This window comes from Drosophila subobscura, chromosome J (genome assembly GCF_008121235.1).
Source record: "Drosophila subobscura isolate 14011-0131.10 chromosome J, UCBerk_Dsub_1.0, whole genome shotgun sequence".
Taxonomy (NCBI): domain Eukaryota; kingdom Metazoa; phylum Arthropoda; class Insecta; order Diptera; family Drosophilidae; genus Drosophila; species Drosophila subobscura.
Window position 1 is genome coordinate 21,728,234 of NC_048532.1, and position 22,813 is coordinate 21,751,046.

The window sequence follows — 22,813 nt, forward strand, 5'->3', positions numbered from 1 at the left end:
AAAAAACCAAACTAGTTCCTCCACTCCACTCCATGAGCTTTACTCTTACGATCAAATACAACAAGAAAAGGCAATTTGGAAAACCGGTTTCGGCTTTTGTACACCCGTTTCGTATCGTTTCGTTTAGTTTTTTTCCTGCATAATATACAAAATAAGATTATTAAATCTTTCTGCCTGTTACATGTGCCAAAATCTCTACGTATGTACATATATATTTGCCGAAACATATTGGTATTTATTGATAGAAACCATTAGCGAGATCGTTTCAGGGGACGCCCCCTCGTGTGGCGATTGAAAAGTGAGAGTTGAACGCAGAAAGGCGAAGATTTGTAGATATTTTCAAACAGTTTTTATTGAAGCTTCGTAGCTAGCGGACGTGTCCGGGGAACAGCGCCAAAATGAATGTGTCAATTTTGCTACTTATTGTGGGTGTCGTCTGCCTGGGAGCTGCGTCAGCAGCGCCTCAGTTAAGGCAGCGCAACGAGAAGCAGGTCCAGACGGTCGAAGACGAGTTCCGTAAGTGTAAAATATTCATTAATTATTCGATATATGATTGAATGATAATTTCTAATCATTTTCAGCATACAAGGGTGCCACCATTGAGGAAGTGGTTGTGGAGTCTGCCCTGTACATCAAGCCTAAGGCGACACAGCAAACGAGGCGCGTGCGTTCGGCAAATTCGGAAGATTCCCCTCTGCAAGGCATCTATGCGACACACAAGCGGGTGAAGCGTGGCCGTGGAGGCCGTGGACCTGGCTTTGGTGACCAATATGCAGGAAATCCAGGTTTTGGCGCCGGCTTTGGTGGTAGTCCTAGTGGCGGCTTCGGCGGCAACAACCAAGGATTCGGCGGCAGTAACACTCAGGCAGGCACCTCAGCAGGAGTTGGAGGAACTAAGGCCGGCGTTGATGTTGGTGCCGGACCCGATGGCGGCAATGCCAATGCGAATGTACAGCTGAATCCACTTGGGCCACTCGGCCCAAGCGGCTTCAACCAGGAACAAGCTGTCTCCAATGGCGCTGCCCACAGCAACTACAACAATGGACTCAATGCCGGCTCCTCGGCGGCCAATGCCCAGGCCCAGGGATTCCAGTCGCAGACTGCTAATGGTTCATTCGGCGCCTCCTCCGCCAGCACGGCCACCCAGTCGCAGAACATCAATCCATTCGGCAGCAACAATGCCGCTGGAGCCTCGCTGAGTCAGGTGTACAAGCTGCCCAATGGCCAGACGATCAATTTCAGTTCCACCAATAGCTTTGCCAACAACGGGGCCAACCAGGGAAACAGTCACGGTGCAGCGGTGTCTGTGAGCCGCTAAGCGGTAGGTCAGATCAAGTCAGATCATTACATTTTTCTGTGTGCAAATAAATAATTCTTTCGAATGCAATTAAAATGTATTTTAAAGTAGTTTGAAATTCAAATTGAACCGCGCTCAGGTTACATTATCGATTAATTTACGCGTCTGGCAGCACTTGTCAAGGTGTTGCACCAACGAGGTTGTGCTTATTTGCACTATATGTGTGCTTAACGATAGAAACTTAGGGATGCACTTATCTTGTTCTTAATAAATTATTGAAGAATTAAAAAGGATGTCTTTAAAAACTAATCATTTACTGGGAACGGATAAGGGAGAGGACAAAGAAAACGAAAAATGCATGAAAATAATATCCTTGATCCTTGATAAGGACTTCAACAGAGAAAGGACATTTTTCCCATCACAGGAAGCCGTCACACGTCCCGATCAGCCCACAAATAGCGGAGAAAGCAGCAACAGAAAACTGGCTTGTTGTTGTCCGTTATTGTACAACAAAAATACAATTGTTGTACAACAAAAATGGTTTTTGTTATGGGGTGACACTTTTGTTTCATTTAAAAAAGTATACTGTGGCGCCCTCATGTTGTCAGCGGAATTTTCTCGAACTAACCAAATTTAGTACCATCAGTGGCCGTCAATGTAGGTCGAAAACAGCGGCGCCACTGTGCATGTTTACAAGTTCCATCAAATTAACGAAAAATAGCTCTGCATACTTTTAATGTTAAACCGTGGCATACTTTTGGGGAGTCATGTACAATATTTCAATGTTCAACCCCAAAAGTATGCTATGGTTTAAATGTAAACGTATGCAACCCTTTTTTCCTGAAATTTGATTAAACTTGAAATCAAGCACAGTGGCGCCGCTGTTTTCGACCTACATTGACGGCCATTGATGGAACTAAATTTGGTTAGTTCGAGAAAATTCCGCTGACAACATGAGGGCGCCACAGTATTATTTTTGAAATGAATTCATAGTGGCGCTCATATCGGTTGCTGTTGGTACTACATTTGACATGTCATGGCAACGTGCTTTTGTCAGACATTGATAATGTTATTGGCGCGAAATTCAAATGTGCGAATTGTGTCATTAAACAAATCATTATAACTCTGCCATTTATTGTCCGATCAGGACGATCCACGTCTCCTTTTCTAATTCGTAAAAACTTGGTCTTTAATTGATTGACAAAATGGGTACATATTATTGTATTTATGGTGCATCGATCTTTTTCCTTAAGCATAACTTATCCTGCGCTCTAATCCGACTCGCTCTCACTCTCCGATTGGAAGTCGCCCACCTCGATGGAGAACGTGTACTCCTGATCGCAGCCCAAGTAGGAGTCGCTCATGTAGTACAGGGTATAGTCGTGCTTGCCCGGACTGGGGGCCACAAAGTCCAGCTTGACCTTTGCCTTCTGCTGGAGCGTGAGGCGTTTGATGGAGAGCAGGGAATTTGTCTTGGGATCACCAATAACAACCCACCAGCCCTCCTCGCGCTTCTGTGGGAAGAAGGGCGCAATGACGGGTCCAGTGACCTCATCTTCGCGCTCCAGCTGAACCACCACATTAATGGTGGATCCCGAATTGATGCGATCCTTGTCGACCACTTCATAGTTGAGCTCAATGTTGGGATACCGATTGCAGAATCGTGCCACATCGGCCATCTGTGTGTCGGAGAGCTGCAGCAGACGCGTACGATCCTCATCCTCCAGCTCCATGATGTCGAAAACGGTTTCGATTTTCTGGAAATAATGCACAGGTAAGGGGCAGGGCTCTTGGTTGTTTTGCTATCTTACCTTTTCAGTGCATCGCTTGACAATATCTGCGCTGAAGTACGGTAATTGTCGCAAATACGAATCCTTGGTCCACATGGCCTGGGTGACCATCTGTGCCAGTTCCATGGCAGCCACAGCAGGCGAAAGCCAACCGTTCGAACTCAAAACATCCACACAGGCCTGTATCAGACGAATCGCCCGGCTCAAGATCTGTTCCGTATCGCCCTGCAGCTCGGGTCCAAGTTGCAGTCGGGAGAGATGCGCCTGTAGCAGCAAATTGGTCTTGATATGCGGATCATTGAATCTGTGGGGGGAGAGGGGAGATATGTTAGGCAACAAAACAGAGATTGGGAGAGGATCGTTGACTCACTTGGGTGCCGTTTCATTGGGCCCGGTCAGCTTGTTGGGCAGTCGCTGGGAGAGGGTACGCAGAACCTGCTCTTCGTGATGCCTGACCACCACATCCTCGTACTCCGCCGCCGACGAGATGATCTCCAGCAGGCCACGCACCTTAGTCTTGCTGTTCAGCGACAAACTGAAGAGTTCTGTGGGGAGAAAGACATTTTAGGTACATTTCCCTGATGGGTTTTCTCCACTTACCAATTGTCGTATAATTGATGTAATAATAGGCAGCAATCATGCCCAGATTGAGCGGCAGGGTATCCATATCATCCTCGACGCTGATGCACTTTGACTGCTCCAGATCGCTGAGCGTATTCTCCACCAGCTCCGACAGATGATCGGACAGATGGCGATGTGTGACACCCTGGAGATTGTAGTAGTTGGGATTCTGGGTGAGTCGCCTGTAGAGGAATGTCCAGGTGAGGTAGTCCACGGCATCCTGCTTGTTCTCAATCGTTTTGGTCACCACCTCGGCATTGAAGTGGTCGTGCATGCGATGATCCAGATGACTCTCGATGGGCAGCGGCTCGTTGATGAACTTCTTGAAGAAATCCTTCTTGCTGCTCTGACACATGAGCACACACTTGGCGTCGGCATCCTCGTTGGGTCGATTGGCGCGTCCCACCATCTGCAGCACATCCGTGATGGGGTAGTCCTCGTACGAGTGATTCTTGCCATTGTAGAACTGCGTGTCCATGATGATGATTAGATGAGCGGAGATGCTCATGCCCCAGCAGAGATCACGCGAGACGACGGCCAGCTGCACGGCGCCCGAGTCGAAGAGTTGCTCCACCAGACGATGATCCGACGAGGACAGGCCCTCGTGCAGGTAGGCCACACCCTGGGCCAGGGTCTCCTTCAGCGTCTTGTCCGTCATGCGCTCCAGGAAGGGCTTGATGTCCTCCTCCTCGGCATGGAAGAAGCGATTCGGTTGCAGATCGGAGGCAGCGTAGGTCAGTATGTCGATGGCCGTGAGTCGAGCCTGCTTCCTGGAGGAGACAAACACAATCACCGGCTTGTGGGCGCTGTACTTGAGGATGGCATTGTACACAGGCTTCGACATGGTCGCGATTCTCGTGGCATTGTGCGTCACATTGAAGCCCTGGATGTGCAGCTCCAGCGGAATGGGCCGCACGCTGGGATGGAAATTGAAGGTGGCATTCGGATTGCAGCCCAGCCACTGGGCCACGTCCCGCGCATCGGTCAGCGAGGCGGACAGGGCCACAATGCGGATCTGCTTCTCGATCTGCGAGCTAATGTACCGCATCCTGGAGCACACAATCTCCAGCACGGGTCCCTCTTCGCCGCCCACCAGCTGCAGCTCGTCGACAATGAAGAGATTCACCAGTTGGACATTCTTCCGCTGCTTCCAGCGACGCGACAGCACATCCCACTTGTCCGCCGTCGTAATCACCAGCTGTCCCTTGGCAATCAGCTTCAGATCCGTTCCTGTTTCGCCCGTCAGCTTCACCACCTTGATGTCCAGTGCCCCGAACTTGAGGTGCCAGTCCGCAAAGACCAGATCAGCGAGCGCCTCCTCGGACACCAGGTAGACGCAGCGTGCCTCCGTCTGTGTGGTGAACAGTCGCATGATGGCAAACTCTGCGATTGTCATCTTGCCGGAGCCCGTTGGGGCACCCACAAACACATTCTCGTCGCTGTTGTAGACGGCATTGAAGACCTGCGTCTGGATGGGGTTGAACTGTGGGAAGCGCTGTGCGTAGAACGACTCGAACTTCGGCTGGCGCAGCGCACTGATGGGCAGCGGTTGCAGATCCAGCAGCTCCGTGGGCGGGAGGTTCTTCTCGGGCAGAATCAAGTGCCGGAACGAGACGGGCAGTTGGGTTTCCGCGCCAATCCAGCGATCGGAGACAATGCGAAGGAAGTACTGCGGCGGCAGGGGCTCAAACACGGGCACAAAGAACTTCAGCTGATGCTCATCCTGGGCGTACTTCTGCTTCAGCAAGAAGAACTCGTGGTGCAGTATCAGCTCCGAGTCAACGTCCTCGATGAGCACCCAGAAGCCCTCCGAGGCGCCATGCACCTTCTCGTCCCACTGGAAGTCCGGCGTGATGGTCAGCTCCACTCGGAGAGTGCCCCGCGTGATGGGCTGGATGTGCGTGGAGAGCTCCAGCTTGGGGAATTGATGCACAAACTTATGGATGGTCTTGCCCAGCTTTGGCACGCGTATCAGCTCGCCCAACTCGTGCGGCTCCAGGTCGTACAGCCGGGACCAGGGGAAGTGCTTCTTCTCCAGCTTCTTGGCTATTTCGTCGGGCATCTTCTTGAACTGGCGCAGCGGTGTCATCGACTGCCACATCCTCCGGTCAATCATCTTGCACAGCGTCAGCGTTTTGTCCGCCAACTGGGCCCAGCCACGCGTGAGGACAATCTCGAAGATGGCGCGCATGAGACGAGCAGCCGATTGGGTGATGAAAACCATGTCCGACATCAGGGCAAAGCCCTCCAGCTTCAGTTGTGAGATGTACGCCTGCAGCAGAACATTCACCTTGGCGCTGTGCTCCTCGATGGACTCCTTGATGGGTATGGGCACGCGTTCCATCAGCTTCTGCAGCTCCAACTTCTCCTCCTCGCGCACCGAAATGTGACGGAACTCCGAGGACAGAGAGAACACGCGGAACAGCTCAATCTCGCTGAGTGTCTGCTTCAGCAGCTGGTTGTACGTGAGCATCGTCTCGTGCGTCAGATAATAGTGGGATGCAATGCGTCCGAGATCCGTGACCTGGAAGTGTCCCGTCTTGCGCTCGTACTTGACCAGACCGCTGCGCTCCAGGCAACAGGCGGCCGTGTGGAGGAGATCCGCTCGATGCTGCTCCAGCAGTGGATCCGCCTTGATGGCATCGTGCGAGACGCCATAGAGCGTGGGATTACGCAGCATGCGGATGTACAGGTACGTGTAGCCCAGCCAGTTGACGGCATCCTGCAGATGCTGCACTGTGCCCAGCACAATCTCTGCGTTGAGCATGTCCGGCAGCTTCGAGATGAACTGCGACTCGATGGGCAGCTGCTGGTTGAGCAGCGACAGGTAGAACTGCAGCTCACTGTGGTTTGTTATGAGTATGCCCTCGCCCTTGGTGTCGTACTGCGGTCTGCCGGCACGACCCAACATCTGGAGCACATCCAAGGCGCTCAGCTCTACCCAGCGTCCCTTCTCGGGGTTGTAGACTTGCGTTCCCTTGATGATAACTGTGTGGGCGGGCAGATTCACACCCCAGGCTAGGGTGGCCGTGGAGACCAGCACCTGGATGTGACGATCCGCAAAGAGATCCTCCACCAGGGTACGATCGACGCGCGTCATACCGGCATGATGGATGGCAAAGCCATACGGCAGCAGCTCCTTCAGCTCCGAGTTCTTCACCTGCTCGGCCTCTGTGCGGAGCACCTCCATGCTGGCCGAACCCTCGCGGAGGAAGCTGCCGAGGGTGTCCTGCTCCAGGCACATGTCCCGCACCGCTCGTGCCGTCTTGCCCGTCTCCTTGCGCGAGTGGACAAAGACCAAGACTTGATTCCGTCCCGCATGCTCCATGGTCTTCTCGTAGACGATCTCGTTCATCACCTGGAAGCGCTTCAGCGCCTTCTTCTCCGTCACACCAATGTACTGCTGCTCCAGGGACACGGGCCGGTAGCTGTTGTCGAAGTAGAAGAGGCCCTTGTCGGGCTTCACGCGCAGAAACGTGGCCACATCCTGGTAATTCGGCAGCGTGGCAGAGAGCCCCACCAGCCGCACATCCTCCTGCGTTGTCTCAATGTTCCGAATTGTACGCGCCACCAGTGCCTCCAGCACCGGACCACGCTCATCGTGCAGCAGATGAATCTCATCGATGATGACCAGTCGCACGAGACTCACAAACGTGCGCTCGCCACCCTTGCGGGTGATGATATCCCACTTCTCCGGCGTGCACACAATCACCTGGGTAGCGGCTATCTGCTCTCTGGTCAGCTGATGATCGCCCGTCAGCTCGGACACGACCAGATTGTAGCAGGCGAGACGTCGTCCAAAGTTGCCGACCATTTCCTGCACCAGCGACTTCATTGGGGCCACGTAAATGATCTTAAAGTCCTGCGTATTGATGGTGCCGTCCTCGTTGATGTGCTTGCCGATCTCCCGCATCATTGTGAGCAGCGCCACATTCGTCTTGCCCGCTCCAGTGGGGGCGCACAGCAGCATATTCTCGTCGCTGTCCAGGGCGGCCTTGTACAGGCGACTCTGGATACGATTCAGCGTCTTGAAGCCCTCGAAGACGGGCTGACAGTACTTGGGCAGCTTGTCGATGGGCTGCAGCTCCTCGTTGTCGTCGAAGGGCACAGCCTTGAGGGCCGGCACATGCACCTCCTCGTAGCCCTTGCGCTGCTTCCTGTAGGAGCCGTCGGGCAGCTGGCAGCGTTTATTCGCCATGAAATGGGAGCCGTGGGTGAAGGCCAGCTCATCCAGCTCCAGCAGTTGACGCACGCCAGCCACCTGGCCGGCCGCCGCTGGGCCACCATCTTCCGCGTCGCCCTTGCCACGCTTACCGGCACGCGTCTCGCCCTCCTCCTGCTCCTCCGACTTACCCGTGTCCAGCTGGCGCAGGATCTTCGCGAGTGCCGTGTTGCCTCGCATCTTTTCGCGTATCCGCTGCCGCTCGCTGTCCGTCTGGGCCGAGGCCAGCATGGTGCAGTAGAGGATCATCTGACGGTTCAGCTTCAGCTGCTTGATGAAGTCAAAGCAATCGTAGCCCAGCAGCAGCACCAACTGGTTCTCGCAGTCCCGCTCGTCGGCGGCATCCTTGAGGATCTTGAGCACATCCGCCGACTTGCTCTGCGACACCATGGCGTCCTTGTAGAACTTGCTCAGGCAGCGCTGCAGCCAGTAGGCATCGATGTCCAGCGGATGCAGAATGCGATCTTTCTTCACATTGCTGGCCGCCTCCTCATTCGCCAGCTGTGGAACAACGAAATCATCCATCAACATCAATTCAAAGTTATTGCTAAATATACTCACATTCTCTGCGTGCAGCGTATGATCGATGCGCGCCTCCTCACCCTCATCGGGCACATCATCGTCACGGATCTCGCCATACATGTCGTTGTCGCTCTCCTCCTCGGACTCCTCGAACTGCACATTGATGCCGTACTGCTCGTCAATCTGCTCCTCATTGTTGGTGGTGGCTGTCAGGGCGTTTATGGCATCGCTGCCAAAGTCTGTGATCTTCTTGCCCAGATTCACCAGCAACGCGAATCGTTCGTCTGTCACCGCGCCCAGCAGGCTGTCCGTTTCCCGCTTGCGCTCGCGATCCTTTAACCGATCGTTCTTCAACACAGCCAAGATCTCATCGGCCGCACCGCACAGGATGTCCCTAGGCTGATCGCCCAAGGCCTCCTGGATGAAGCTCAGCAGCACCTCGTAGGTCTGACGCGTCTCCTGGGTCTTTGGGCGGTACACAATGCCGACCATCTCGTCAATGCCCTCGGACAGCAGAGTGGCACCCTTCATGCGCTCGAAATCGTACTGGGCCTCGTCACGCTTCTGCCGCTTCACCTTCCGCTCCTCTGTCTTTTCCGGCTTGGTGCGCTGGTACCGGTCACCCATCCGAGTGCCATCCAACTTTCCCACCAGGGAGCACACTTCGCCAGTGGCTTCATCGCGACGTGGACGCTCGATGAGTCGTACATCGGCTTGCAGCACAAGATTAGAGTTCTGAAAACACACACCAAAAATTCATTTATTAAATGTTTGCAAAATTTGCATACAAACTTTTGCCACAGACACAGACGACGCCGCATGGAGGGGTGAAAATTTGGTACTCCGTTCGTTTGGTACTTACCGCCTTGTACTCGTACTGCAATTGACGTGCAGCGGCATCCGCCATGACTGTTTATCGTTTCTCTTAGGTTTTTATTGCTTAATTTAAGTCTATTTAACCTATTTTAATTGTTTTTTTCCGAAAATCGTGAAATATGCCGCAGTGTGACCGGTGTTATCGATAAAATATATACCATCAGACCCACAAAAATATACTATAATAATTAAAAATATACTGTAAGTATACCGTAGTCTTAAATCATATTCTCGATTTTGATCTTCTACTTGATATTAATAGCTTGCAAAGACTTTTAACACTGAAAAAATAATTTAGTCCGATTAAAGAATCAATTTGGCTTATTATAAATACTCCTTTTCATTGGATTAGATAATCATAAAGACTTTTACTTTTAAATCACCTTTTCTGGAAGCGAGGGAGCTTTGTGGTCAGTATGTAAATTATTAACAGAGACATATATCATCGTCTCTATCGATATTTGCAGGTGTTGATCGTTTTTGAAAAAATAACTATAGAATTTCAAATTTTTTTACACAAATGAGAAATCTTTATAAACAGAATTAACCGATTTGCATTGAAATGTAGTGCCATTTGGATAGAAGACTGGCCATTCGGGGCTTCATATAACATTAAATATCACTTGCAATGCTCCTGTAAATCAGGAAATAAAAATAAAGATCAATTGAAATGCTTTCTTTATTTTAACTGCATTTTGATATAGTTTTTATGTACAAACTTTGGTGACTTATTTCCTAGCAACTTGATTCATATTCATATATGTATGTATGTATATAGTATATATATATATATAATTCATTCAAATCCACGATCTTTACACACAAACAAACGCTCGGAAGCGAATCGATATCGCTGTGGACGCTATGTTAAGCTAATTATCCATACATATAACGCTTTGGCCGAACTAATTAAATCGATCTCAAAACGATTTGATTGCATTACTCTTACACTAAACTAGTTGCATCCCACTTTTTGTTTGTTGTTTTGTTTGTATGTATAATATAATATATGTAGGTAGATCTAACGCTTATTGTACATATGTATGTGTCCTTAGGCTACGACGAATTGCTTTTGCTTTTGCGTTTGCTGTGGTGCTCCTCCATTTCGTTTCTTTATATAAAAAAAAGAACTCTTTGCCAAACACAACAGCATCCACTTGATTGATCAGGTTTTGTTTTGTTTCTTACACATTTATACACCGTTTTTATTGCGACGTCTTCTTGGAGTTTTGGTTTTACGTTTGTGTCTGTCTGTGTTCATTCTAAGGCAACTGGTTTAAAGGCAACTTTAATATAAATTGTTACTTCGTTTATACTAAAATGTACACTACACCATGAGCTCTGTGTATCATCTTTTTAACTTTACTCTTTTATTTAATCGACTCTATAGTAAATTTACAAAAGTTCGATATGTGTGTTGGTATTTTGTTTATGTTTCAGCGGAGGGTTTTGTGTGTGTGGGCGGTGTGAAAGTGCGAGCTTGGATGTTAAAATCAATGTACAAGCAAATAAAAAATAAACAAATACAAAAAAAGTTTAAAAAAAAACAGTTTTTAATAACGAATTAAACACTCTTTGAGTATCCGGGCTTCGTCCCAAGCAATCGGTAGTACAATTTTCTTGTTCTACTGTATATTTTATTTGCCATTCAACGATGATTCTTTAAAGATGATGAACTAAATATAACAAACAATTTCAATAAAATGAACATTCACAGAGACTATTAACAAAAACAAAAACAGCTAAAATCAAGCTATAAGGTGACCACTCAGTTTTGCACACGCTTTAATTCGATAGCACCGATTTCGTGGACGAAGTCGCAGTTTCCATCCTTTCGCTGAAATTAGTATTGCAAGCTAATATTAGATTTTTTAGGGTGCAAAGTGTTGCCAAATCCACCAGGAGTAGGTGCAAGTTCCCACTCCTGATTTACATTGGCAACGAAATTTGAGCAAATGATGTGTCCATGGATTGATGTTGAAACAAAAAAAAGATAATGATGATTATGATGATGATACCGATGATAAAGATGATAAGGTGTGATTGTGTAGAAATCTGTATCTGAATTAAGAATATGTTTAACGAACTTAGGAGCAAAACTTAAAGAAACTTTAGCAGGTAGATGGATATATGTGGTTACAGCATGAGAGGTCGTTGGATGAAGTCTGTGTGGCGTGGTGTGTGGTGTGGTGTCTCTTTATCAATGTGTGTTGAGCTTAACTAATAACTATATAACTGTTTAATGATTTTAGTGATTGTTACATTCTCTGGTATCGCATCAAAATGGATCTTAGGATCGCCGCTTGAACAAGAAGCGGACTAGCGTACGATTTCCGATTTATTATTGAATTTTTAATTACAATTAGGCTATTTAAAAATTAACTAGCACAACATATCGCATATAGAATATATATTTTTATAAGGATTGTTGCCCGGTTTACTCTTAACTCTCATCTCATATCCTCTTGCCACCATTTGTGGCGGGGACGTTAGCCGTTTTCCGCACAAATGGTTGGCAAAGAGGTGTCCCAACTTATGTGCAATGGTTTTATATTATCTATTATAGTATATAACAAAACTTGAAAGGATCTTTGGTGCTCCTTGCGGATCCTTCGACTCTTGCTTTCAGTGTTAGTCTGTATGTTGGCGTGTGTGTCTCTTTGTGGGTCGTTGTGTGGCAGTTAGACAGTTACTACACGCTGCGGCCTCGCCCTAGTTGTCCTCTTTGTTGTTCTGCTACCATCTGTCCTCATCTGTCGTCAGCTGCCCAATTGCCTCCTGGAGCCAGACGCCCACTGCATGGTCGCCGCCAGCACCGCTTGCAGTTGGCGTTCCTCCCCACCCGCGTCCGCGTCCGCATTTGTTCCATCCTCATCGTCATCCAGCACCTCCACGACACTACCCGTCGCCGCTCCTATGCCGAACCATCGACCGACGGCGCGACGTCATTCGAACACGTACCGCTGGCGCAGTGCACGCGCTCTTTCTGGTTGGACGCGCGTTGGTGGTCGCGGCACCTTGAGCGGCCGCAGCTGCTGCTTTCGCGCTTTCGGTCGAGGATATATCTGAGGCAAATTGACTACGTCCTCGTCAGGGATCTCGACTTTAATATGCGGTAAGCAGTATACTTGGCGTTGTACCTTAAAGCGCTTTAGAAGCTTCTGTGCATTGCTGAGGACGAGGCAGAAGTGTCGCCAGCTGGCGCGCGACTTTCGCCACGAAGCTTGCGTCTTTGAAAAGCCAAAGAGATTCTCACTGTCAGGCTTCGAGCGGCCCATTTGGCGCGCTTTCGTGGCGGGCAATGTGCGTGCGATTCGTGTTGCTATTGATGTCGTGGTGGTGCTGGTTGTGAGCGGTACCTCTGCAGGTGGCGGCAGTTGTTGCATCAGCAGGTAGAGACCGACCTTGCTGTCCTCCGCATCTGTGGTAGATTCATTCATTGCTACAACAGGCGGAAGTACATTGGTCTCGGTTCGCCTTTGCTGGCGTGTTCTTGGCCGTCTGTTTGTCAACTCTTCGGCCTCTGTTTTTGGAGTAAGAGCAACTGGAGCAACAGCAACTGGATCAAGCGGCGGTGGCGGCAACATTGCGTGGGACGTCTCCTCCACGATCACGGGCAGTGGCAGCTCCCCAAAATATTGGGAGGGCAGTTTTAGGGGCGGCAGATTCTCATGGAAGCCCAAGAAATCGCTTTCAGAGTGGATTTCAATGCGTTCCCTAAAGTCTTCGTCCTCGGACATAGGCGGTGATGCTGCGGGGCGAACTAAGAACGACTCGGCCGACGATGCTGGAAGGTGGAGCAAGTTGATGGTGTCGAGCTCGTCCTTAGCCGGATTATCGGGTAACATACCTGTGGTCGACTTCTTCAAGCTATCATCGTCTTCTTTAACCACCTCCTTCTCCTTCTCATGCACCTCTTCATGCTCCTCCTTGTCTTCCACCTTTTGCTCCTCCTGTTCTTCAGGCAGGGGTGGCGGTGGCACAATAATTGCAACGTCCAAGTCTCCACCTCCACCAGACTGAACCCAGTCGCTCGCCAATATATCATCCAGTTGCGGACGGTTGGCGGGATCGGGCTGCATGCACCACTCTACCAGCTGGCGAAATTCCGGGCTGGCACTCAGCCAGAGCTTGGCCTCATGATTGAACGTCTCGGTCTGCATGCGTCTACGCAACTGATGATGGATATCCGGAGAGTGTTCCTTGTCCTCCTGGTCCTGGCGATAGGGCGGATGGCCCACCAGCATCGTGTACAGTGTCGCGCCAAGCCCGTAGACATCGACGGCCGGCGTATACGTGACCATATTGGGATCCTTGAGCATCTCCGGCGGTGCATAGTCCAGAGTGTAACGCGGCTTGTCCTGCCAGCTCGTGAAGCTGCTGCTGTAACTGTGGGCACCAGAGGCGAAAGAGAAGTTACGATTAAGCGATGAGAATAAATAAAGGCAAGGTGCAATAGAGAGAGAGAGAGAGAGAAAGACACCCACCAGGCACTGCCAAAGTCCACCAGCTTCACCACCATATCATCACGACTCTCAAACACAATGTTCTCGGGCTTCACGTCACCGTGGATGAACTTCTTCGAGTGGATGTGTCGCACCGCCTCCAGAATCTGTCGGAAGAGATCACGGCAGGTTCGCTCATTCAGGGCATTGCGTTTAATGGGTGCCGAAAGCTCCTCGCCAACAAGGAACTCCGTGAGGATCCATGTGTCGCATTTGTCCCGGAACGTGCCCAGATATTGGACAATGTTCTGGTGGCCTGCATCATCCATGGCACAGGAGGTCAAGGCATCCACCTCGGATGCACGAAACTTTGAGAGTGGAACAACCTTGACCATGAATATCATATCGTTGCTGCTGTCCACGGCAAAGTAGCAGGTACCGTAGGATCCGCCCGCAGTGCGACTGCCCAGATCGAGGTCCTGCGGTCTTGATGGCATATTCTGGTGGTAATAGGAGAGACAGGAAATTAGCATAAGTTTGGAAGTAGCGGAGAGACTTTCCACTGACCAGTAATCCTTTATTGCAATACTCAATGTGGCAGTTGCTGTCCCTGCGCATCTGTTCCAAATGCTCGGGCGCCACATAGGTGTATCCCCGGAAAAGGCGAATGCGACTTGGGGGTGCATCGCATTCGACGTCCTCTGGCCGCTGGTCGGTGAACTCGTTGCTGAAGTTCTGGACGTCATCTTCGGATGTGAGAACGGGCTTGTAGGGGGCCTTGCGCCGCTTGGCGCGCAGATCGTGCCAGTTGATGCCGTGGAAGAAGGGATGCTGCTTGATCTCTTTGGCATCGCGATCGTTCTTGCCCAGGCGCAGCTTGGGGTTCTTCTCCAGCATTTTTAGCACAAAATCTCTGGCAGGCGCACTGAATGTTGACGGTATCTGCGGCTGGTCCCTTTGTATGCGCCTTGAGATCTCCGACTGTTGGCTCTGGCCATCAGACGTGGCAAAGGGTGACCCTCCAGTGAGTAGTTCAAAGGTCAGGACACCGACAGACCACCAATCGACGGCACTGTCGTGACCCGGCGGACCAGTGCGTATAATCTCCGGGGCCATATACTCCAGGGTGCCACAAAAGCTGTGCGCACGGTGATCATTCTCCTCCGATAGGATCTTCGAGAGCCCAAAGTCCGACAGGACAATGTGTCCGTCTCCATCCAGCAGGATATTCTCGAGCTTTATGTCGCGATAGATGATGCCCAGCTGATGCAGTTGCTCCAGAGCCAGCACTACCTCGGCAATATAGACGCGCACACGCGGCTCATCGAAATGCTCGGCATGATACAGATGTGTGAACAGCTCCCCGCCCTTGGCAAAGTCTGCAAAATCATTGGCATTATGGTAATTTGGTCAACATGAAGCTGCAATCATCTGGGTAATCTTACCGAGAACCAGATAAAGCTTCGTTGTTGACTGGAAGGCGTAGTGGAGGCCGACCAGGAAGGGGCTGCGCTGTACGGCTTCCAGTACCTAAAAAAGGACGCAATAATTAGGGTTGCAGTAAACACAACATCAACAACCATCGAAAAGTGCGATCTTAGCAATATTTTTTAGCGATTCTCTTTTGTGCCTTTTTTCGCGGCTTTAGGTACTTCTCAAATGCTGTGTGTAAGCAGCTGCTGTGTGAGTGTGCGTACGTGCACTTCATTGCAGCTGCTCTCGCGTTTAGGCAGTGCTCATAAGTTGATACATAACAAGAGAGAGAGAGAGAGAGAGAAATAAAGAGAGTGCGTCGGCTTGCGTGTGCGTGTGTGGGTGGGTGGAAGATGGATAACTAAAACAGTTAGCAGTTACTTCAGCCCGAAATCATTTCAATTATAAATGATTTTCGTTTTCGCTTTTGTCTTTCTCTTTCTCTTTCCATTCTCAATTGTTGGGAAGAAGAAAAACTTTCACATTTCAGGTTTTGTTCCTTTCTATTTTGGCCAAATTGTAGATAGCCGGCTATCTGGTTGCCGGGCTCTGGGCTATAGGCTACAACTGGGTTAGTGGCACAGAGGCATTGGTACCTTGAAAAAACGAGTGCTCCTGCCCACACCCCCACGGCGGCAATCGTCTGACTGTTTGTTTGTCGGAATGTCGGCTATCGGTGGGAGGGAGAAACGTAAATGGCACAGAAAACCAGGTCTGTCGCCTGTAAAGCAGGGCAGGGCAGTTGCCGTTGGCCGCCCAATTGTAAATTTGTTCAATTTATCTGTCAGACAATGCGCGCTGCTTATCTCGGTTGCTCGTGCTCTCACTCGCTCGCTCGCTCCCACCCCCTCCAGCTACACCTGTTTGCAGTTATTTAACGAATTTTTGTTGTTTTCTTTTCGGTTTCTATTTTCATTGATTTACTGCGACTCTCTCAATGTCGCCACCGAAAACCGGTTGCTGTTGCCGCAGCCAGTAACAACTTCCACTATTGATCGAAGCTCTCTCTCTTTCCTATTCTCCTACTCTCTTCCTATTTAAGCTCACTCTTGTCAAGGTACATTAAATATGAGGTTAATCAGTTCCGCTCTCACCACTCTGAAGAGTACCTGAAACAGGTTTGGCTGATTTACCTTCTACTTAATTTACCTTGCCTCTTATGTTCGCTTCCTAGCTATCCTCTCTTTATGTCATCAATGTGTCTCTCTGCATTACTCCGTTATCTTTATGCCGGTGCAGCAAGAACAAGCCGGAATGTGGGTCACAAGAAGATTCACGTCGTTTCGTGGCTTTTCCTCCTTGTTTTGCTTCTTCGTTTACTCTTTCTCTACTCTGCTCCTCTCTTCTTTCTTGATTTGCTACTGGAAACTGTACGTGTGCAGCTTGACGGTTGTCTCTGTCTTCAAAGAGCTGCACTTTTATTGAGAAAAATAAGTTTTGCAGCAGTGATTGCAAAAACAGCACGCAGTCAGGGGCAACGGTAAAAAGGTAACTGTACAAATACATAAACCGAAAAAATAAACAATCGGAAAGCGTCGCTGCGATTGGGACACGTTCCCCGCTCTCTTGGCTTGCTGCGATTAAAAGGGTTTTATGTCATATTCTCCCTTTTGCCCGTTAAGTACTTACCACTCGCTCTGTTTTGGTGTGTTCGGCCGTTTTACGTTTCTGCACAACGGTTATCTTGTTTAGGACCTTCATGGCATACAACTGGCCCGCATCGTGACGGGTCAGTTTTCGTACAAGGAAAACTCGTCCATACGCTGTATATAGAATTGGAAATGTAAAGTAACTTCAGGGTTTACAAATATAAAGATCCACTTACCGCCAGTACCCAGCACGCGTATTATTTCAAAGTCGACTAGACTCACCGCCTCTTCACTGTATAGTTTTACTGTGTGAGAAATATATGAATAAATATTTGGATACAATTCAATTCTTAAACAATATAAGGCATAGATATAAATTTCCCAACATATCCAAGTTTCCCCCATGTCACTTTTATATGAGCCGAAAGATTCAAACAGAGTCAAAGGCGAGCGCATTTTGTTGGATTTTGATGTGCCCAAAGACTCTTTGAGTCTTTAGACTTGAATCTGAACCTTATCAAAATAAGGCATTGTCTGGAGTTCTGTGTTTACATGGGAATCAATTCTAAAACAAAAAGGGGTTCTAATAACTGAGCGAGCTGCTTACCGCATTTTATTTTTACCTACAGGGTAGTTCACGTGCGTAACACTTGCTTCGGTTGTGGTGTACGACAAAAAAACGACGGCTAACACTAAACATGTGCGAATGATGCGAAAGAGAGACGAAAGCAGACAATAGAAACAGATTCAGTGCTTTAGTACTCTCGTCTATGCATTTATGGGGTTCCGAATGAAGCTGGCAATTTCATCAGGATAAGCAGCAGGTGGCTGGCTGTGTGGGGGATATGACATGAAAGATGACCAAAGCCTGCGCAACAACCGAACCCCCAATGCCAAGCAATTAAGTTCACCATCGCTCTCGCCTTTCGAATGCTCTCTCTTAAAATTCTCCCTGCCCAGACACGTTCAATATGTCCAAACAGCCATACATTTGTATATGCAGAGGCAACAACGAACGGTTCGTTGGCCTGTCCGTCGTCTCGCCAAAATGGGTAGAATTTACGATTATTTCGTGGCCCAGACACATGCCTTTTCCATGTAGTGGTAATCCAGCTTTTTTCATAAAATGTCGCCAAGAGTACTTTTTGCACATAGGCACGGGCCTTTATATACCTCCCACTCTTCTTTTAAATGTGTTAACTTGTCCTTGAACCTACTGACCTTTTAGAGAATGCCTCTTCTCAACGGGAGTGCTGCCATCCGTTTGAATCATTGCATAGATCCAATGACGCTTTCGCGTCGGGTCCATTCAACCCTTGTATTACAAATGTACTACCAAAATTTCGAATTGTTGTGAAATTTGGGGCACATTGACACAAACTTCGTAAGAGGTTAATGGAACCGCCTTGCGTTGGAACAAACCAGTTGTTTTATTTGAAAATACAAGTTGCTAACAACGTGGAAAGGTAATTTACACGAAACACAAGCACAACACACTGAATGTCTTTAGGGTACAATAACCTAAAAACACCCGAGAGCCTGAGTGGGAGGGTGAATTGCGATAAGCAACTCATTCAATGGAATTATTGATTCAACAAGAACTTGGGAAAAACAAGTGTCAAAATATGAGATGGCATCCACAGAGGGGGAAACTTGAGGACTCTCACAAGCAGAGGCAAGAACTTGAACCATCATTTAAACAATATGTGGCAGTTCTGCTACCAGACACCTCTTGCTGTGGCTAATATAAATACTTATTTACAAATTTCCGTTGTCTAAATATTCGCAATGGTGCGATAGATCAATGCTAATCGTTCTTTAAAGATAAAGTGATATTCGCGATAAGACTTTATGGATTCACCGAATTTTCTGCAGAGCCTCTGCTAACAATACTTTGAATCTCTACTTTATTTCAAACATAATTATAATCTACAATTAGGGAACACTCATTTAACGAATTATACAAATAATTTTTTAAGGCGTCTATCTAGAAACCGCAATGCTTAACAGCAACTGGCCTTGAAATGCAATATAAATATAGCAGGTTCTTAAACTGTATAACCGCACAGAATGTGTTTCTCTCATCGTGTTCTACGCAAAGTTTAATGAACGCAAAACCGAAAAAAGAAAAGACAATGACGACAATCGAGCAACAAGTAGGAATATCCGTTCGGTTGCCATCATCTGGTTTTCTTATCCCCACCCCCTCCCACCTTATAGGAAGCAAATGTTTGTCCAAGATTCTGTACATAGTGCACTTCTGTTATACAGCTGTATGTTAACAGAACGGGTGCGGTGCTGTACAGAGCAGCACTGAGAGGCAGACGGCGAGAGCATTCTCTGAAGATCAGATCACGTAGGGGTGTGAAGAGAGAACGATTGGGTACAGAGGAGGGGTAAAGATAAGCATTTAACTGGAATGTTTAATCATTAAACAACTCAAATAGCGATTAAAGGCAATTATCTACAGAGGCTAACGGGTTCCTAAAGCTGATATTCGAGGAGTTGCATTGTCAAGTTCAAGTAAATAAAGTGCCTATTACTGCACTGCACCCATTCTCTGCTAACCATTTCCAATCGCACGTTTATGCAAACAAGCATGGACACACACACATACATACACGCACGAGAACACGCATAGGCCACGAATGCATGCCCAAAGCGTATGAATTTAGGGTGAGGCATTACCAAAAATGCGCTCCATCTGTTGCTCTCTCTATGATTTCCACGACTGCTCTCTACTATTGCATGGGAGAGGTTCTCTCACCCCTTAATAAATACACCTTGGCATGTCGATGTCGAAAAGCGAAAGGCAGTGGGTTGGAAACTTTCGTTTTCTCAATCGCTGAGAAATTCGAGCTTCCAAAAACTAGCGGCACATGCTACGATAGAAATTGGTGAGAAGAACACCTGGTAATGAATAATGAATTTGTAAGCCAGCTACATTCCATTGATAAATGGGCATCAATCGATTCCACTGTGCCTGCCGAATGTGTCATCGTCTGTCGTCTACATGCCCCCTGCCTGTAAACGTTGTTGTGGAGACGTGAATAGATGAGAAAACTGGCGGGAGAACTTTCGGTCAGTGGAATCCACACCCAACACCCAAAATGGCATTCACATGCACCGCCCCCGAAGGCAGGCAGCCAGGGGGGCGGAACTATACGGACAGGGTCGACGGTTAGTGGGTAATTGTGTCAAGGTTAAAAGCATGTGCTCCACTTGCAAAAGGACACCAAATGCCGCTCGGAATTGACCAAGTTGCAACGGAAGCACAGCCACCCACCCCGCTCTTTATTCTCTCAGAGTTTCTTTGACTAACTAACCCTTTGTTTTGCTCCGATGACTGAAATATGAGAATACAGTGGAAGTACCCTAGGTTGACCTTGTCAAAAATATTCATAAGCGGGAAGGGTTTCCTTGAATTTTGTATTATTTCTTCCATCTGATAACTGCTTTGGTCTTTTTTCAGAGTTACTGAGATTTCAACGTGCTCAACTTTGGCAAGCTTGACTGTAGTTACCTAGAGATGGGGAAACTGGATGTTGGAATGAAACTTGATTGAAATTTTCCCCCTGACTCACCGTAGGAACGTAGGTCTGTCACGGCTTCCAGGTCCTTTTGATGCGCCTCGTTGTTAAGATCCAGCGGCGTGCTGTTGCTGGTGGGGATGCCTAAGTTGGGTGATGCGGCTGCTGCTGCAGCTGCCGCTTCCGCTGCTACGGCTGCAGCTTCTGCTGCCGCCGCTGCTGCTGCCGCGGCTGCAGCTATGTTCTTCGGATTAATGTTCTTTAGCTGCAGTTTCGTCGTGGGGGTGGAGGCTGTGTCGTTCACCAGAACCTCCTCCTCCTCCTCCTCCTCCACTTCCACCAATTCAGGCTCCTCTTCGTCGTCCTCCTCCTCCGTGTCCCTGTCAAAGTAGTCTGCCGGTTCGTTCTCCTCGCTCTCTCCATCGGAAATGCACACCACCTCAGCCACATTGATTGGGGGTGATGGAGGCGAGGGCGGTGTGGGTGGCGACATAGTGTCACGGTAATTGTAGTCTTCTTGCTTTTTCGCTGTTGCTGCAGCCGTCGCCGTCGCTGCCACTGCTTTTGGGGGCGATGGCGATGGGGTGTTATTGACGCTAGTGGCCTTCTTGTTGTTGTGTTGTTGACCATTGGTCACATTAATGTTTTTGCTGTTGCTGTTGTTATTGTTGTTGTTGTTATTATTGCTACAGGCAATGTACCTTTTGTTGTTGGTCCTCGTGGTGGTCGCGCTCTCTGGATTCTGTTGCTTCAGCTTGGGCCTCTTGCTGTCGCCGTTGGTCAGGACGGGCGACTTGCCAGACTTGCTGGCCCGCCTGCGCTTGCCACCACCGTTTGTGGCATGCCCATTCGTGCGATGCTCTTCATTGGTATCTTCCGAGGCAGTAATCAACGCCGCCGCCACCACTGCAGCCTTGCGGCGCGACTCTCGGCCGCTGGGCTTTAAGTTGCCCACCATCTCGGCCGGCTGCTTCTGCAGGCGACTACTCTTCTGTGGCTTGACTGGGATCTGCTAGGGATTCTGATGCGTTGCTTCTACTTGATGCTTTTCTCTACGTATCCCTTACGTAGGCAACAAGTTGTAAACAATTCAACAATTCTAACAGTGACAACTTAAAACGTCCGTTTGCTGACTATCATGTCGCATTGTTGGTCTGCAAGATGATAGAAAATAAACAATAGAAATATAATTAGTTTTATATTCTTTGGTCTACAGTCGACACTGTCATGGAATCTATTTTCGTCGCATTTAAGTGGTGTCCACCGTAGGCTCCCACATGCCATGCCATGCCGTGCCCCTGCCCATGACCATTCCTCTTCCGCTTCCCACAATATGGTACAGTTTCAGCAAACTTATGGCGTTCTCTGCTCAATAGTTTCAATTGGAGACAGAGTTAATGTTAGTTTAACGAAAAAGGGCGCCCCGCACTCTCTCACCACGCGAACAATAAGAACCTAAAATAATATTTTACGACGGGCGGGACAGGAGGAGACACTTGATGGAACTGTGGGGGGAGGGCGAGTGTTGGATTATGCGTGGGGCTGTGCAATGCGCAACACTGATGATATTGCAGGGAGATTTTTGCAGCACTGGTATGGGCTTAAATATTATTCAACAATTTAATGCTGCGTTTGCTATTATCACCATCTTTAGCTGAGTTCGTTATGCTACAGTTTTCGCCCCCACCTCCTCTTCAATTCCCACATTTTACTTTTCACACTCACACGCTGGCATTCCTCAGTATCGGCGGTTCCAGGGGACGCGGTTTGTTTTCGTCTGCTATCTCCGATCGCTTGCTGCGCTGCTGGCGTTGCGATGGCTGGACGCTCAAGGATATGTTTCACTGTTTTTCCACTCGAGATGCACCAACGAAATAATTACTTATTAAATATCTCGATTTAGATGTGTAGGTTTTAACACGCGAACAAGGTTTTTACCGCCGCTTTCTACTTCTCATTCACGCGCACACACACACACTGACGCGCGGGACGCTCTCCGCCATCTGCTTTACGCTCTCATTCGTGCGACACTTATTAGCTACAGCCACCTTGAGTGCTGCCACAGAACACAATCAATCCACGGATTAGTGTGCTTTTCAGCCACTTTAATATCCACTAGTGGCGCACAAACTGCAATTATTTAGTGGAATATTCAACTTATTTTTTTCCAGACCACGGCGCGACCGACGAAATTTTTCTTTTGCGTTTGTGTCATACGAGTGTGGGAAAACGACGAACTGTCAAATATTTGTTCAACACTGACAAGGTTCAGAAACATCGGTTGTATCGATAGTGCTATCGATAGAGTTTTGCATCCCTGTTTCAAAACAAATTCAATAACACATTCTCACAGAAATAAAAACACTTGACAGGAGAGGATTTCCCTGACCTTTCAGTAGCAGGAGAGGATTTCCCTGACAAGAAAGTCCCAAACCCGAACAAAGTCAA

The 22,813-nt window shown here is 48.5% G+C and overlaps 3 protein-coding genes across 4 annotated transcripts; 1 reads left to right on the forward strand and 2 right to left on the reverse strand.

Moving 5' to 3' along the window:
• The first annotated feature begins 229 nt into the window (after positions 1 to 229).
• LOC117894284 (ATP-dependent RNA helicase glh-2) lies at positions 230 to 1,366 on the forward strand. The gene is made up of 2 exons (XM_034801242.1): positions 230 to 516; positions 582 to 1,366. Exons 1-2 carry the CDS (start codon positions 399 to 401, stop codon positions 1,316 to 1,318), a joined length of 855 nt encoding a protein of 284 aa, XP_034657133.1. The 5' UTR covers positions 230 to 398; the 3' UTR covers positions 1,319 to 1,366.
• A 1,102-nt stretch (positions 1,367 to 2,468) lies between these two features.
• On the reverse strand, positions 2,469 to 9,474 carry LOC117894898 (putative U5 small nuclear ribonucleoprotein 200 kDa helicase). Its single transcript, XM_034802189.1, has 6 exons — positions 9,315 to 9,474; positions 8,492 to 9,187; positions 3,688 to 8,431; positions 3,458 to 3,632; positions 3,109 to 3,391; positions 2,469 to 3,054 (listed from the first exon to the last, which is right to left on the reverse strand). Exons 1-6 carry the CDS (start codon positions 9,357 to 9,359, stop codon positions 2,569 to 2,571), a joined length of 6,429 nt encoding a protein of 2,142 aa, XP_034658080.1. The 5' UTR covers positions 9,360 to 9,474; the 3' UTR covers positions 2,469 to 2,568.
• A 978-nt stretch (positions 9,475 to 10,452) lies between these two features.
• On the reverse strand, positions 10,453 to 22,599 carry LOC117894899 (chromosomal serine/threonine-protein kinase JIL-1). Of its 2 annotated transcripts, XM_034802191.1 has the most exons (9): positions 22,091 to 22,599; positions 20,420 to 21,519; positions 17,072 to 17,140; positions 16,876 to 17,009; positions 15,219 to 15,303; positions 14,341 to 15,152; positions 13,816 to 14,273; positions 13,179 to 13,717; positions 10,453 to 13,115 (listed from the first exon to the last, which is right to left on the reverse strand). In XM_034802191.1, exons 2-9 carry the CDS (start codon positions 21,321 to 21,323, stop codon positions 12,274 to 12,276), a joined length of 3,843 nt encoding a protein of 1,280 aa, XP_034658082.1. In that variant the 5' UTR covers positions 21,324 to 21,519; positions 22,091 to 22,599; the 3' UTR covers positions 10,453 to 12,273. The 2 variants fall into 2 exon arrangements, with proteins under 2 accessions (XP_034658082.1, XP_034658081.1); XM_034802190.1 differs by having other exon boundaries at positions 10,453 to 13,717.
• Positions 22,600 to 22,813: the final 214 nt, after the last annotated feature.